The 17,493-nt window shown below is 38.9% G+C and overlaps 1 protein-coding gene across 1 annotated transcript in view; it reads left to right on the top strand.

Moving 5' to 3' along the window:
* Positions 1–13,030, top strand: part of LOC114695358 — a 30,436-nt gene extending 17,406 nt beyond the window's left edge. The window contains exons 4-6 of the mRNA XM_037207273.1: positions 8,025–8,088; positions 10,655–10,849; positions 12,608–13,030. Of these exons, the coding sequence (XP_037063168.1) occupies positions 8,025–8,088; positions 10,655–10,849; positions 12,608–12,921 (573 nt within the window). The 3' untranslated portion in view covers positions 12,922–13,030. The remainder of the gene's footprint in view (positions 1–8,024; positions 8,089–10,654; positions 10,850–12,607) is intronic.
* Positions 13,031–17,493: the final 4,463 nt, after the last annotated feature.

The raw sequence follows: 17,493 nt of genomic DNA, 5'->3' as shown, positions 1-17,493 counted from the left end.
AAGGTGTATGTGTATGCCATGCATGCATGTCTTTCATATGTGATATGTAGAAAGCAACATGAAGCAAGATTGATCTACATTAGCTACAGTGCTAAAACAAAAGAAATAATTTTTGGTTATATGACTGAAGATTGACTCAGGTAGTTACAACAACATACATTTCCAAGCTAAGTATTCCTACTGCAATTAAATTTTTTCCAGTCCTTATTGCTTACATAGAGACTTATGTATTATTTCTACTATTCCTTATTTATTTTAAAATATTTTGTCTAATCATAAACAATTCTAATCATGGATAATCATAAACAAATTTTAAACAAAATATTATCAAGAATTTTATTCACTCTCCATACTCACCTGCTTGATCACAATTGACCTCTATGAACCCGTCCCCTGCTCCTTCTCTTTGTCTCTCGCTGGGTGTTCTCTCACGTGCTTTGAAGAACGGCTGCATCACCATGTAATCTCAAGGCATAAGGACGTCCTTTCATGGAACTTCAGTTGAGAATCCATCATTAGACATTTAATATAGCTGTGTGTGTGTGTGTGTGTGTGTGTGTGTGTGTGTGTGTGTGAGAGAGAGAGAGAGAGAGAGAGAGAGAGAGAGAGAGAGAGAGAGAGAGATCATGTGTGTAGTCTTTAAATACTAGATAGTTGTTCTGTTATTAAGTTACACCCATGTTTATTAATATGCTTGTTTGCTTTTCTGGTTTGTTTTTCTAATTTTTCTATTTTTGTTCCCATTCCACTACTGGATTCATTGAAAATCAGCAATTTAGCTATTATATAGAATGCTAAGCATTGAAAAAACCTTTCCTACTATAAAAACAGGATGGAATCTAGCTGAAAGGATCGCCACCGTTCTGACCTTTATATAAAACACATTTAGAGTCAATATTCTAATGTGTCACTGTTGAAATTGAACTCGGGTAACCAAGGTGTGTCTGATGAAGATAGTTTAGATCATGCAGCAATTGGTTCTGCATAGCAGGTCCCCATCATACACAACAGTCCTTAAGGAGAAAAGTGTTGTATAAAAGTAATTTCTAGCCTATAATGTAAATCATGAGAACACTCTAGCTAGCTTTGCTGAACCAGATGTGTCTTCAGGGCAGAGCAGAGCAGAATGACCAGTAGGGAAATGTTCTCTTGCCCCTGCTTTTGGTTTTTGCTTTTCTGGTTTGTTTTTCTAATTTTTCTATTTTTGTTCCCATTCCACTACTGGATTTCAGCCATGGCAAATGTTCAGTATTGCACACGAGAAATCTCCCTGATACCTTAAGACACCATTGCAAATGAGACCTAATTCTTTTAAAATAAAATTACCTACCAATTTTCATCCAAGATTCTGTTGCTTTTATATTTTATCCTGCAATATTTTATCCAGTACCCTTTTGCGTAGTGCAGGTAATTGGCTATAGATATGTTTTGGTTTTCTTCATGTGATAATGTGTTTATTTCCCTCTTTTTCTTAAAGAGATATTCTCAGAACATAGAACAGTCTTTTGATTTTTTGGTTCTTAAATATCATCCATCATTTTTCTTTCTCCATGTTTTCTAGTCAGCAATGATCCTTCATACATATTTTTATATACTTTAAGTTTTTCTATTGATTTTCTATTTATAATTTGGCTTTTTGAGGTTTGATACTTCTTTGAATCATATGTGTATTTCATTACACTTAAAATAAATCTGAATTTTTTTGTACAAATTAAGGAAAATTTTATAGCTATTCTTACTTGAGGACTATTTTGCCCCTAATTTTCACAGTAAAATTCTTGAAATTGAACATAGATCCCTCAGACTGTTTATATTTTTAAATACATAGATGCAGATGAATTCTAAAATTATCTTCCATAATTTTATACAAGTATACAAATCCATTGCCATCTCACCTACACCACTCCTAAGATATCCCAAAATCATTCTCTCTCTCTCTCTCTCTCTCTCTCTCTCTCTCTCTCTCTCTCTCTCTCCCCATTGACTTCAATTACACATGTAGAAAATACTAACTTTTTGAACTTAATCTTGTGTAGATAATAATTAACTGTGCTGTCCTCTTGAGTCAATAGCTATGCTATGGCTGGAAGAAAGCATTTCACTGCATGCCTATATGATTTTAAATAATATGTTTTGAAATTCATGCCTTGTTAGTGATATCAATAATATTATTTTACCTGATCATTATTTTTATTTAGTTTTCTTAATGTATAATTTCATTATTATTATACTTTATATTTCTATCTGAGGCTATAGTTATTTTTAACATTAAACATAATTCCTTTATATCATTAAGCATAATTATAAAAACTTATGATTTCTCATAGTTTCAACATGTGATCTATTATGAGGTTGGTCTTCACTCTTAAGAATTATTTACATATCCCTGGTTCTTTATGTGTCAAGTAATATTTTAACATACACAGCAAAATTATGTTATATTTTCATTTTTAATTCTCCAATAAACCCTATTTTCAGGAATAGTTTCTTTATATAGACTCTCTCTCTTGAAATATGTCTGTTTTATGAACAAAATCACCATCAGGAAGGAATGTACACATCCCTGTAATCATTATTTAGATCTTAATATGTTCCAAATGCTTTGAAAATGCAATATCTTCCAATGATGTCAATTAAAACACTATTAGCCCATCACACAATTTTTTTTGTAAAAAATACTTCAGTTTTAAAATTATTGCAGTTTTCACACATTCACCAAAATATCAGAAGCTTTTCTTATCGTTAAAGATATTACTCCTCTCTCTCTCTCTCTCTCTCTCTCTCTCTCTCTCTCTATATATATATATATATATATATATATATATATATATATATATTCTATGCTTAGTAAGATGTTAAATCAGTGAGTGAAAGACGTCCTTGTTCATAAAATTCAATTAACCTGGCATGTTACAGTAAAGTTTGGCATCAATCTTCAGCACTGCACACACACTTATGTTCAAGTTAGTCAGTTATGCCTAGCAGTTAAAGGATAATAAATAAAATTGCCCTGAAAGAGGTGGTTTATGGAGTGGTTCCTTTCACCTTGCTTCAGTGATGTTGTTAAGGATAGGGAGAGGGCACCTGTGCTGTTTTTCTCCTTTAAAGGACAGTTTCCTAGAGTCTTCCTACAATCCTTATTGCAGACATATCTGATATTGTAGAACCCATGTGCATAAAACTATACCTATCTATTGATTGTCATATTCTATAAAGATGTATTAGAATTCCACTATATCAGTGCTATCAGCTCAGATTCCTATCAATTGGTTTCATTCTATTTTCTACACAGTCTTCCTAGATCTTTGGAGAAGATTCTAAACATGAGAGACAGTAAAGAGCTAATACCATGAGCACATTGTTTGTTCTTAAGAGTTTTGAAAGATGGGGTTTCATTTCTAAAATCTTCTAGATCTATCACCTCAACAGGTTTTTTTTTTTTAATTTAAGAAAACTTTTTATTCATTTACATACCAACCATAGATCCCCCACTCATTTCCTTGCGTGCCCCCCCTCGTTCCTCTCCAGCCTTCCTCCCCACCGACCCATCCCCCCATCCCCTCCTCCAAAAGGGTAAAGGATGCCATGGGGAGTCTGTAAAGCCTGGTACATTTAGTTGAGGCAGGACCAATCCACTTCTCCCTGCATCTAGGCTGAGCAAGGCATCCCACCATAGGTAGTGGGCTCCAAAAGGCAGCTCATGCACCAGGGATGGATCCTGATCCCACTGCCAGGGTCCCCTCAAACAGAGCAAGCTACACAACTGTCTCCCATATGCAGACGGCCTAATCTGGTCCAATGCAGGTTCCACAGCTGTTGGTTTAAAGTTCGTGAGTGCCTATGAGCTTGGTTGAGTTGTCTCTGTAGATTTACCCATCATGATCTTGAACCCCCTTGCTCATATAATCCCTCTTCCCTCTCTTCGACTGGACTCTAGAGTTTGGCCTGCTGCTTAGCTGTGGATCTCTGCATCTGCTTCCATCAGTTACTGGATGAAGGCTCTATGATGACAGGGTATTCACCAATCTGATTACAGCAGTAGGCCAGCTCAAGCACCTTCTTCACTATTGCTAGTAGTCTAGGCTGGGGTTGTCCTTGTGGATTCCTGGGAACTTCCCTAACCCCATAATGTCTCCCTCTATCAAGATATCTCTTTCATTGCTCTCCCACTTCATCCCTCTCCCAGCTCAACTATCCTGCTCCCTTGTGTATTCATCCCCCATCCCCTCCTCTCTACTGCCCCCCCCCCCAGTTTACTCATGGAGATCTCATCCATTTTCCCTTCCCAAGGTGATCCATGCATCCCTCTATGATCCTCCTTGTTACCTAGCTTCTCTGGAGCTGTGGGTTGTAGCCTAGTTACTCTTTGCTTTACATCTAGTATCCACATATGAGTGAGTACATACCGTATTTGTCATTCTGAGTGGGTTACCTCACTCAGGATGATATTTTCTAGTTCCATCCATTTGCTTGCAAATTTTATGATGTCATTGTTTTTTACAGCTGAGTAATACTTCATTGTGTGTATGTACCACATATTCTTTATCCATTCTTCAGTTGAGGGGCATCTAGGCTGTAGCATGAGTCTTAAAAGTTCTTATTAATAAAATCAAAACTGAGGCCAGTTATTTGAGTGAACACTGGAAGATCAGAGAGACAGAACAAGCCACAGCTAACCTCACCTGGCCAATTCTCAGCTGGTCTCATTTCCTCAGACTGGAAGCCTCTGTGTCCTCATATCCAAATGGCTCTCAGCTGAACCGTGCTGCTCAAAACATAAAAGCTTAACCAGTCAAGTGCTTCTAGTTTCTGGTCCTCATGCCTTATATATCTTTCTGCTTTCTGCCATTACTCCCTGGGATTAAAGACATGAGTCACCATGCTTGGCTGTATCCTTGAACATATGGATTTCTGCCTCTGGAATGCTAGGATTAAAGGCGTGTGCTACCACTGCTTATCCTTTATGTTTAATAGTGTGGCTGTTCTGTCTCTGACCCCAGATAAGTTTATTAGCATGCACAATATTTCGGGGAACACAATACCACACTAGGTTGTTTCCAGGTTCTGGCTATTATGAATAATGCTGCTATGGACATAGTTGAGCAAGTGTCCTTGTGGTATGGTTGAGTCTGCCTTGGGTATATGCCCAAGAGTTATATCATTGGGTCTTGAAGTAGATTGATTCCCAATTTTCTGAGAAGTCACCATACTGATTTCCAAAAGGCTGTACAAGTTTGCATTCCTACCAACAGTGGGGGAGTGTTCCCTTTGCTCTACATCCTCTCCAACATAAGCTGTCTTCAGTGTTTTTGATCTTAGCCATTCTGACAGGTGTAAAATGGTATCTCAGAGTTGTTTTGATTTGCATTTTCCTGATGACTAAGGATGTTGATCAATTCCTTAAATGACTTTGAGCCATTTGAGATTGTTCTTTTGAAAATTCTCTGTTTAGCTCTGTAGCCCATTTTTTAACTGGATTGTTTGGTATTTTGATGTCTAGTTTCTTGAGTTCTTTATATATTTTGGAGATCAGCCCTCTATCAGATGTGGGCTTGGTGAAGATCTTTTCCCGTTCTGCAGGCTGTTGTTTTGTCTTATTTATTGTGTCTTTTGCTTTACAGAAGCTTCTCATTTTCAGGATGTCCCATTTATTAATTGTTGCTCTCAGTGTCTGTGCGACTGGTGTTATATTTACTAAGTGGTCTCCTGTGCCAATGCGTTCAAGGCTACTTCCTACTTTCTCTTCTTTCTCGTCAGGTTCAGTGTAGCTGAATTTGTGACCTCAACAGATTTCTACACTGAATATCATCTATTTGCAAAGCCTGACATGGAGAAAGTGCTCATCCATATTGGTATTTCGAAAAGAAAGAAAAGATGCAGCCAGTTCTTATCCTGACTTTCCTAGACCTGTATATATGCTGTGCATGAAAATAAAGCTATAAAATGATGGAAGCAGAGCTGGGGTGGAAGGAAAGGCATCAGCCCTCTTTTTAACCCTACCTCAATAAGGAAAGAAAATTCAGAATGCTGAGTTTCAGCACCCATGGCTCTACAGTCCCCCTTTATCATAAAAACCGGTTACCTGCTGTGTTTGAATACCCAGTAACCAAGTACTTAAATTGAAGATAAATATGTTAGACTTACAGTCTTCCAGCATTATTGTATATAAAGGGAAGAAAACAAGATATTTATTCTACATTAGAGTTGTCATGATAGCCCATAGATTGTAAGTGATGATTAGACAATAGCTAATTGTGTGCTTTTAAGTTATTTTATAGCATTTTCTCTGCACTTTTTATAGCCTTTATATGTAACAACAACAGACTTGGAGACGGTGAATGATGTTATCAAGAAGTTGCTACCTATGATAGGAATGTCTGTAAGTTACTTTCAAGCTACTTTGACTTAAATTTGAGCTTTTTTTTTGAGATCTACATATATGTAAATGTACATATAAAGATATACGGAAGATACTTGATCATGATAAATTTACAAATCATAGTTTACAATCTCCTTTAGAACTGAAGCATCTAAGATATAATGATAAATTAGAGGGACGTTTTTCTTGAATTTTTGTCTAAGGTTCATGTGAAATGAAACTCATAGCTCAATGGTTTTAAGCTATACTTTTAGTCACCCTGGGCAATTTACATTTTCTATTATAAAAAATAATTGAGATTATTTGGTCATATGCACACATCAAATTTAAAGACTGCCTATCATAGAACGAATGATGTTCTTCTTTTTTATTTTTGATTATACTGTACTTCATATTTGGTATCTAATTCCTTCTCCTCTCCCATTCCTTCTTCTTTCACTTCTCTGTGTGTGGAGGTGTAGATGTCGTGTTTGGATGTGTTCTTTTTTCTCTCTCTCTTAATATTTATGTGTATGTGTCTGTTTCTATCTCTGTTCTTCTTTCTCTCTGCATACATGTCTGTGTTTAACTTTGTCTTTTTGTGTGTAAAATACATGTGTCTCTGTGTATTTATGTCTCTCTTTGTGTATATCTTTTTCTGTATGTGTAGATGACCATCTCTATCACCTCCCGTGAGTTTGTATGATTTCTCTGTGTTGTTCTCTCTGTCTCTGTCTCTTCCTGTGTCTATGTCTTTCTCTCCCTGGGTCTATGTCCCTCTCTCTTTCTCTCACTACCATGGTGTGTTGTGGGGGGTGGTAGTGGTGTGTTTGTCTGCTTGAGTGTGTATGTCTGCACATTTTAATAAATAAGACTTCTACAGGGCAGTGCAATTGTTTTTTATCTGGAATCAACAACAAAGTCCAACTAATGATACCTCCAGTTAAAGCATATTTTTGCTTTATCCACTATAGTAGGGTGCTAAATATTTCAACAGAATACTCTATTTAGATGGTTGTTCCAAATGGATCCATAGCACTGTGTACAGTAATTGTGTTGTGGAGCTTGTTTTCAGCATCTGGCCGATTTTCTAGGTTAGACACAAGTCCTTTCTCTCCACAGATTGGACATCTCTGAAGGAAAGCCAAAAGTTGTTTTTACTCCTAGGCATCCTCAAAGTCTCTCTGTTTTTTGTCTATTTTTCCCGGTCTTGCTGAGGTTACCACATCTTTCAAATGTTACTTTGCTCAAGAAATCATAGGCACTGAGGGTGTATGGCTCTCTGGGTAATAGGTTGTGTGGGCATTTCAAGTCAAAGTTCAATATTCAACACACACACGTGAACAAACTGATGTAACAGATCTTGGAATAAACTTTTTCTTGGTAAGTGTTGATGGGTGAATGTAATTTTTTATTCCACGGTCATTCACATTCTATTGTGGATCAATAGATCTAGGCTCCATGAGAAAGGTAAGGCAAGACCCAAGGGTTTTCTCCTGAAATCATTGCAGGTGACTCAAACCTGTAGTCAAAAAACACATCATTAATGGTGATCCTAAAAATTTTCCTGCTGGAGAGCTGGGAATGGTGAGGAAAGGTATTCTTAAAGAATCCACTGTGAAAGATTATCTGTGATGGTTGGTTCTTTTTGCCCCCCGCCCCCCAGAGTGCTCAAGATTACCAACTGTGGTTCTGTCGTGGCTTCCAAGAAGCCCCAAACCTACTCCAAGGTAAGTAACAGGGAAAACTAAAGAGGGCTGACCAAGGCAATGTTTTCACCCTGAATTCTCAATGTTTTCGTCATTCATTCTTTAAAGTTAAATCAACATTAGAAGAAAATAACTTAAACATTATTTCATTCATTTAATTTACAATTACCAACTATTTAATAGAACCTAGTCACATGATACTATCTCTTTATGCAACAGTCTATGGTCTGGTGAAAAAAAAATCCCTGGAAGTTTCCTGTGCATTTCCACCTGAGAAACAGAATTTTCCTAAAAAGACAAACAAAACAAGACTTTGGATTTCTTGATTCTAAATAAAAAAATTTAATTTTCATTCATTGAAGAGTAAAGACAATGCTAGGGGCTAGAGACATGTCTCAGTGATTAAGAGCACTTATTAACTTGTGTTCTTGCAAAAGGGCTGGTTTTGATCCACAACACCCACAACCATCCAAAACTCGAGTTTCAGGGGATATGATTCCCTCTTCTGACCTGCTCAGGCACCAGGTACAACATGGTGCACAGATATACATGTGAAAAAAAAAAAAAAAACACTTAGACACATAACTAAAACTGAAATTTAAAAACTTTAAAGAATATTCTGTTTACTCCAAACTATGTAGCTTGTGTTTTGGAATGAAAATGTGAAATCTAGCCATTTCTCTGAATCCATGTAAATATAGTCAGTTACATCTCTCTATGACCTCATTGAATGACAGATATTCTGTTCAGACTTTGGGAGGCTTCCTGACTCAATCACCTGCTATTCTTTATATTGCATTTTTCCTGGAATTTTTCATAAGATTATTGACCCATAGGTAATAGTAATAAAAGAATTATCTGAAGCATTTGGATAAGAATTAAAAATCTGAGATTACCAAGTCTGCTCCTGAGGCTGACCTTCAAAAGATACTGAAAAGGTGATGTTCTAAGACATGTAGTGATCCTCAGACAAGTATCAGTGAGGATGTCTGTTGGAGATGAGAGAACATTGCCTTGTTGTTCAAACCTTTCTCATATATCCTGAAAACAATCTCTGGGGATATTCTTGGTTACTCAAAGTACAGAAATCAGACTATTTTTTTTTAATATTTATTTTCCGGGTTTTAGCACACTGGGCAATATTGGGGGAATAACCCACCCACATCTTTGATATTTTTTTCTTTAAGGCACAGGGTATTGATATTGAGCCCAGGCAGGTAAGGGACTCCTGACCCTCACTGTCACCATCACATGAGTGCTGGGAATACAGACATGTGCCAAAAATGTCTGGTCCTTTTGCTTTTTATAAGGTGGATACAATGACAGTTCTCAGTCAATGATAAGACAAATGTGGGGGCTTATTACAAAATAAATTACTGAAAGGTGTCAACTTGGTAATATTTTAATTCTAAGGTTTGGAAGAGCTTTGCACATCATGGATGCTTCAGAAATCCCAAGAATTGAACAGTCTTGTTGATTTCTCAGCATTCATTTTGAATGTGTATTTCAACCCACAGGCCATACTCAAGTAAGTATACTCATACTAGATTGTTCCATATTGATCCCTTGGAAGCTTCTAGAGTCTACTAATTTAAATGTTACTGTAACTCTTGATCTGATTGTAGCAATGACCCTGTATCTGTGTCAGAAGGAAAGGCAAAACAAGAGCTTAATTGTGTTGGTGATTCATCAGAAATGGACAAGGGCAAGGTTCCGTCTTCCCAGAAAATCATATCCATATCACAGCACAGACTCTTTAAGGTTCCTTTAGAGAAGAAAAATGTAAAATGTGGGAGAGCAAAGAAAACATCTCTACATTAATTCCAATTTTGTAGATGTATTTCCAGCCCACAGTCACTGTCAGAACACATTCCAAGAATGGAGTCGTGAGAGGGAAATTCTGAGTGCTTGTGAGAAAACTCCACAAGACCAAGACGGTCTTGTGACTTCCGTTTCATCAAAAACACGGAAATGTTTTGTGATTTTGTGCTCTTCCCAGGTGTAGCAGATAGGAGTGAGTTCACGTCAGCTGCTGTTACTCAGCAGCCTCTATGGACAGTATTTTTGCCATGTGCAGCTTGTCCTTGTGATTGTGCACTTTGCTCAGGAGACGACTCTTCACCCTCAGAGTACCAATTGTCTAATGCTCTCAATAAATTTGTCTACCTCATGAGACTTTAATCCACCTCATGTTAAGGCCCCGTATCCCAGGTTCGTGCCCCCTCAAGTGGTAAACAACTGCTGTGTGCAGGAGGCTTCTGTGTTTTCAAGGCAGAAACCAGCAGGCCTTAAAACTGTCACAGGGAGCACAGCAAAAGTCCCCCACACAGTGTGCTGATGGCCTATGTTCTTCAAACAAAGTGACAAGTTGAAAGTTTTCTGTTTTTAGACTCTTGGCTTACACATCCTTACCTCATCAGAGCATCCCAGGGAGGCTCCTGATGCTCAGCGTGTACAGTCTACTTGGTCGAGAAGCACAAGGAGAAATCCAATATAACAGTGCATGCTAAAGCACATTGGCATGTTTGCTCACATTCATTGCCCTCAGTTTCAACTCACATTCTTATTTCCTATTTTCTTCTCATAGAGCATGAGCATCCCTATGACATCATAATGAGAAACATTCAAAGTAACGTCAGTCAACGACGACGACGACGACGACGGAAATCAAGGAAGTGCACAGCTTTTCCTGCCCTGCCTGGGCTGTATGTGGAACAACCAGATCTACAGGGGCGATTCATCCTAAAGCCCAGAGACCCAGCAGGAAGCCAGAAGCAGAGCAGTGAGTCCCTGACCTTCCTTCAAGTGGCCTTTCTCAATTCCAGTTTCTGTTCTGCATACAATATCAATGCATAGTGTCATTTCTTGTTTGGAAAGGGGCACAATAAGGAACAAAATCAAAAACCAAACAACATGCCCCAGGCCAGACTTGAGAGAATTCTAAGTGCTGCAAGACTCGCTTGTCCATAGGGAGGACATTTCATTCTTCCAGACAGATTGTCACCATAAGTATGCCAAGATACTGCCTACACATAACCATGTGTGCAGACAACTTTGGTCCCATTAGAATATGATTTCTAAGACCTGGGTCCCCATATGTTCCCCATCATGTGGTTTCATGATCACAGCAAAAAATGTCCTAATCACTACACTTAGACAAACCTGTAATGAAAGTTATACAGAAAAATTACGTGTACGGAAGGGGAGATCATCTGTTCTGGACTTGGGTAGAAATGGCCTTAGGATTGGAGCCCAGTCTCTAATCTCATTTCAGTTCACAAAACAACTGTGTTTTATGTGTGTCTTTGGATCTGAGTGGACCTAATATTTGTATACTGGGGCCTTTGAATTTATTTAAATATTTTTTCAAATTATATTATACTTTCATTATTTTCCCCTTTCCTCTCCTTTCTCCAAAAATCTCCCATGAACCACTTTGATTGCTTTCAAATTTTTGTGTTTTAAAAATTATTACACGCCGGGTGGTGGTGGCGCATGCCTTTAATCCCAGCACTCGGGAGGCAGAGCCAGGCGGATCTCTGTGAGTTCGAGGCCAGCCTGGGCTACCAAGTGAGTTCCAGGAAAGGTGCAAAGCTACACAGAGAAACCCTGTCTCGAAACCCCCCCAAAAAAATTATTACATATATACATGTATAAGCACATGTGCACACGAACACACACACACACACACACACACACACACACACACACACATGCTCACTCCCACACACATCTTACTCAATCTGAATGATATTACTTGTGTTTTAAGGCCTGACTATTTGGTATTGGAAAGCCAACCAGTATATTGTATGCTGAGAAAGACTGTTTATTTTGTGTTTTGTTCTGTGACTCCTTTGTTTACTGTTAATGCATTTGTAGTAACTTTTTAAAGATTTCACTATGGTCCAATATTCTAAAAGCAATCTCAGGAGAGAAAAAGAGACTTTGATCTCAGCTTTGAACTAACACAGTGGGGCATGGGCCCAGAGTCTGCCTGACAAACGTAGTCATGCACACTTCCTCATGAGGGCATCTGCTGCTGAGGAAAGAAATCTGACAGTGGTTCTTCAAAAAGCTCAGCAAGAAAGCTCAGAATGGGGCACTATGACGCTGGAGGACAAGAACACAGCTTGATCTGAATACCAGTGAGGGAGGCTGTGAGAAAGGAAATGACCGCTGAGGCCTCTGATGGTGTATAACTCAGGAAGCTTGTTCAACTGGCTATCAAGTACCTCATGATGTAATGGGGGCTAGACAGCATTGTGTTGTGAGAATTCCCACTGAAGAACACTCAGATCAAGTCTCTGAGACTAACAACAGTGTAGAGTGCAGAGAAGAAGAATACACACACACACACACACACACACACACACACACACACACAACAGGACGAGTAACCAACTTAAGAATGTGGGGAATTTTATATCAGAAATGATAACCTCTTTGTATGCGTTACACCAGGTACATTATAAACTTGAAATCTGCAACAAAGGTTACTTAAATGAAACTACTCCGTGTAATGATCTCATCTCCTCTTTAGATACAGAGGAGCCAACAGTTAAGAGAAGACGGCCTTTCATATCCTGGCTGTTCCACAAGGGCTCTGTGCCTCACCAGGACCAAGTGTGCACAACCCCACCAGTTGTGAAGACAGGAAAACTCTTCGGAAAAGATCTGACTGCCATTTGTGAGGATGGCACTCTACCTACAGTGATTCTGGTAGGTCTCATATGGTTCTTCTCTGGCTGCCCTGAGGACAAAATCCTGCTTCTCCTAAATACCCCCCCTTCGAGTCTATCATCAAGTGGAGAAACAAGTGTGCATCAAATCATTGGCTTAAGAATAGGAAGGTAAGAGAGGGCTATTCACCACAAACCGTGTATTGGAAAAGTTGGATTAAATCACTTTACTGTAGTGGAAAATCTGATTACAAATAAACATTGCCTGAGGTCTCAGGGTTAACATTAGGGTGGGATGGGTACAACAGGAGATAGAAGCACCAAAACCAGGTCAAGGTCCTCTTCGTCTACGCCAGCTCTTGCATTGCACCTGCGCACACCATTAGTCTGGTTCTCAAGAAGAAGGACACCTGCTCTGTGCTGCCAGTGGAGTGACAGGTGTTTCTCTTTCTTTTCTCAGGACATACTATCCTTTATTAGTGTAAGGGGCCAATCACTGAAGGTATCTTCAGCACACCTGCAAAACAAGAGCATTCCTATCCCTAAAGGAAAGGCTGGATTCCGGGACAGAAGTGAACTTGAACAACGAAAGTGTCCCTGTTGTGGCATCTATCTTAAAGGTAGGGCGAGTCCTCGCATCCTCTACACTCAGGATTCCTCCCAATCGGTGTGAGTAGTTTCCTGCATCATGTGTACTCTTGAAGGACAGTAGACAGGACTGATAGAAATCTGATAAGCCAAAGGTTCCTCTGATGCTCACAACAGAAGGGTTCAAGCATAAACCAGTCACAGTGAAGGGTAATGTGACTAAGTATCTTTTATTTGATTCCTCTGTTCCTCATGCAAAACAGGTTTCAAAATAATAATAGGGTATGGAGGGTCATTTTATACAGACACATGAGTGTCACCTTGTGTACATGCCTAGTCAGATGTGTTTTGTTACCAGTTTTCATCATTCTCTGTCACTCCTTAAGTTTTTTCTGAGAGGCAAGTTTTTCTTCCTTAGTAGAGCATGCATCTCCTCCACATACACTTCGGCTACACATAGCCAGTAAGATCCCAAGATTTTCCTGTCTCCCTCTCATGCAATGTTGAGATCCAAATGCAGGTCCTCATGGCTTTGAAGCTGGCATTCTTAATCACTGAGCCATTCCTTCAGCCCCATAAAATGATACTTTTATGTTACTATTAAAATTCAACTTAAATCACATAATTTCACTCCTTCCCTTTGCTTGCTCTAAGTCCTCTTGTTTCCCATCAACTTCCCACTTCCTCTCAAATACAGGGTCCATTTCCTTTAATGTTTGTTATTACATACATATATACATATACATCCGTAAAAATGTTAAAACCACCTGATGAGTCCACTAATGGGTAGCAGTATATGCACTATTTCTTAGCCACCAATTGGTATTGGATTACCAATTAGGGGGTTCATCTTTGAGGAAGACGTACTTTTCCACTCTCAGTAGTATTTATGTGTCTGTAGTTCTATATCTAGAAGTCTGGCTTCATGAGATTTCCCCATCCCAAGTTAGTGCTACTGAGGATGATATTTTTGTTCAGGAATATTGTTTAAGTAACCATATTGTTGCTCAGTCTTGTGATATTTATTTGACAGTCACTATACAAAGACATACATTCCATTTCCTCTGCCACTTAGAGGAAGGATATTATGTTGTTGTTTTGCTCTTTTTGGGAGGAGGGGGCACTCAGTTCTCAAACCACACATAGGCTTATTCTTAATTATAAATGCCCAGTCTTAGCATGGCTTATTTCTTGCCAGCTTTTCTTACCTTTAAATTATCCCATCTACCTTTTCCCCTCTGGGCTTTTCCTTTTCTTCCTTCTGTACATCTTACTTTCATTCCTACTCCATGGCTTGCTATGTAGCCGGGTGGCTGGCCCCTGGAGGCCTCATCCTTCTCTGGCTCCTTGATCTCCCCCTTCCCAGATTTCTCCTTCTATGTATTCTTTCTGCCTGCCAGCCCCACCTATTTCTCTCTCCTGTCTCCCTCCTGGCCATTCAGCTCTTTATTAGGCCATCAGGTGTGTTACAGGCACAGTAACAGTTTCACAGAGTTAAACAAATGCAACATAAATAAAAATAACACACCTTAAAATAATATTCTACAACAATGTATTTTCTCTTGGAGAATGCAAACATGAAAGAAAGTCCAGGCTCACCCAGCCTTGGCTTATGTGTGCATGGGTCCATGCAGTTAGGTCACTTGTTTCAGAGCCGTTAGAGTGAGAAGCAAAAAGTCCTTGATCATGAAGAAATTACCATAATGAATGTTTGTCATTTGAACATAAGAGTTGAGATGAGGTATTGATCTCCTAAGAGTGTGCCAGCGTGCTCTACCCAAAATCTGCTCTTAGGTTTCTAGTTTTGATGGACAAAACATAGTGGGTCTACATGTCAGACTAGGTGCCAACTAGGGGATAGGTTCGGAACTAAGAATGAAGTTGCAACTAAGTGAATTTTACAGTTGAAAGTATTTTGAGTAATTTCTGTGATATATATTTTTCACAAAATATTTTTTTATGTATGTAAGGAGTTTCTAAAAAATATACCAGGAAGTGTGCTGACATCTAGACTATATGATGGATGGCTTGGTGTCCTCGACCAAGTGTATGAAGAGAAGAAAGTAGCTGCAGTGCAGAGGTAATGATTCACTAATTTCCTGAGTAACACCAACAAAAAGAGGAATAATGTTTGCTTAGACACATTAGATCATATACCACAGAATCATTTACTAAACATACTGACTGACAACAAAAGGTTTCAATTGTTCACAAATACAGAGGACATTGTGAAAGGAGAAGTATGACTTGGGGAGTCACAGTGGCCCATGCTTTTAATCTCAGCATTTATGTAACGTGTGTGTGTGTGTGTGTGTGTGTGTGTGTGTGTGTGTGTGTGTGTACATATCAATTAAATTTGTTCTTTTTTTCTGGGGAGATATTTCAAACATAATTTATAGGACACATTCCTTCTTTCATTTTATTCTGAGGGGACCATGAATAAGATACAATTACTCATTCCCTTTCTTCATATTTATAATTTCATGAGTAAAATTTATTGTTTTTAAATAACTTGTCTCTGTGTTCAGTCTTTTAGAGCAACTACCCCAACCAAATATCATTCTTTTGAAACCACTTTTCGGGATATTATATAAAATTGAGAGAAACTCTAGATTCAACCGCATGACATCTTCTAATTTAGCTATTTGCATAGCCCTGTGTATTCTATGCCTGCCTAGCTCTGGCAACTCAAGATTGGCAGATATCACCAAAAAGGTAATGAGACATATGTTTTATGCCTAGAGTAAACAAGTCTTCACAATGAGACAGGAACACAGGATTATTCCGAGAGTCTGGGGTTTGATTTTTTTGTTTGTTTGTTTTTGTTGTTGTTTTTTAAATTAGTGCACCCTTGATTGTCATTCATCTGGAGAGGGAGAATCATTTGTGGATTTTGAGTAAGTAGAATTTAAATGGGTATTTGAGCTCAGTGACTCAGTCCTTTGTCGATTGTGATTTAGAATATTGTTAGACTAACCCACTGAGAGCTAACATTATGAAATGATAAAAAAAAAACAAAAAAAAAACGCAGGTGCTGGGTTAGAAAATCAAGACTGGGCCCTTGATGTCATCACTGAGGAATGTGTGAATTTCTACTTGTTTTCAAGGTGGTTTTCCAATGAAACAAAGGCAATATGGGTTGTTTTAGCAGATATGTTGTTCTGAGGCATGGTTAGTGTGATCAAATATATCCTTGGCCTCTTGTTGCTGATTATGGTTGAATTAGAGATACTTTTCTATGGCAGGCACATTTCAAATATGATAACAATATACCAGAATTTATTTAGTATAAAGATCAAATGGTTATTTGGACTCTCAGTATTTGAGTTTCTGATTAACTATTGATTGAGCAATTGCTCTTGGGCCCCTAAGAAGTATATCACAGGAAAGCCTGACTCAGGACATCTTTTCTCATACTGTGTAGAATCAATGAACAGAAGAGAAAGCTAGGGTTCCAAACAACCTGTCATTTCAGATCCACAATTACCCACTTCACTGCAAATAGGCCTTATATCAAATATTTCCCAATATAATTGTAGGGAAAGGGGGCTGCCTAAAGAAACCCACCCTGACCCTGGAGCCCAGAACTAGGGAAAGATGGCTCAGATCAGGACAGAAAGAAATACAGTTAGGCTCAGATCAGAGTCATCTCTGCTCCTGGACAACTGACCTGTGAAACTAACCAATCACAGAGCAGGAAAGTAGCATCCTGGCCCTGGATCCCAGGACCAGGGAAAGAAACACAGCCTGGGTTTGGGACCTGAGCCAGATAAATGAACACTTTATCCCCAAACCCAGAACTAAGGAAACATGCCCTGACTCTGAAACCAGTACCAAAGAAACACTCTTGGTCCCTAGACTCAGAGTCAGTGAAAGAAATGTGCCTTGGCCTTGGAATTACTGTCAGAAAGCTAAGAAAGCCCAGTGAAGGAAACACAGGCTCAGATCAGGGCCATCTCTGTTCCTAGCCAACTGACCTGTGCAACCAACCAATCACAGACAGGAAAGTAGCACCCTGGCCCTGGGCTCCTGAGCAGCTCAAGGTGTCTGGGACATCTCCTGGGCAGAGCTGTTCTATGCAGCTGGAGGTGTCCAGGATACTGAACCCTCCAGGGCTGAGCTATCTCTTTGCAGCTCCAGCCATCAGCTGTCCTAGCAG

Source organism: Peromyscus leucopus, chromosome 6 (genome assembly GCF_004664715.2).
Source record: "Peromyscus leucopus breed LL Stock chromosome 6, UCI_PerLeu_2.1, whole genome shotgun sequence".
In the NCBI taxonomy this organism is placed as follows: domain Eukaryota; kingdom Metazoa; phylum Chordata; class Mammalia; order Rodentia; family Cricetidae; genus Peromyscus; species Peromyscus leucopus.
Note: the sequence above shows the minus strand (reverse complement) of the source record. Positions and strands in the feature narration are given on the sequence as shown.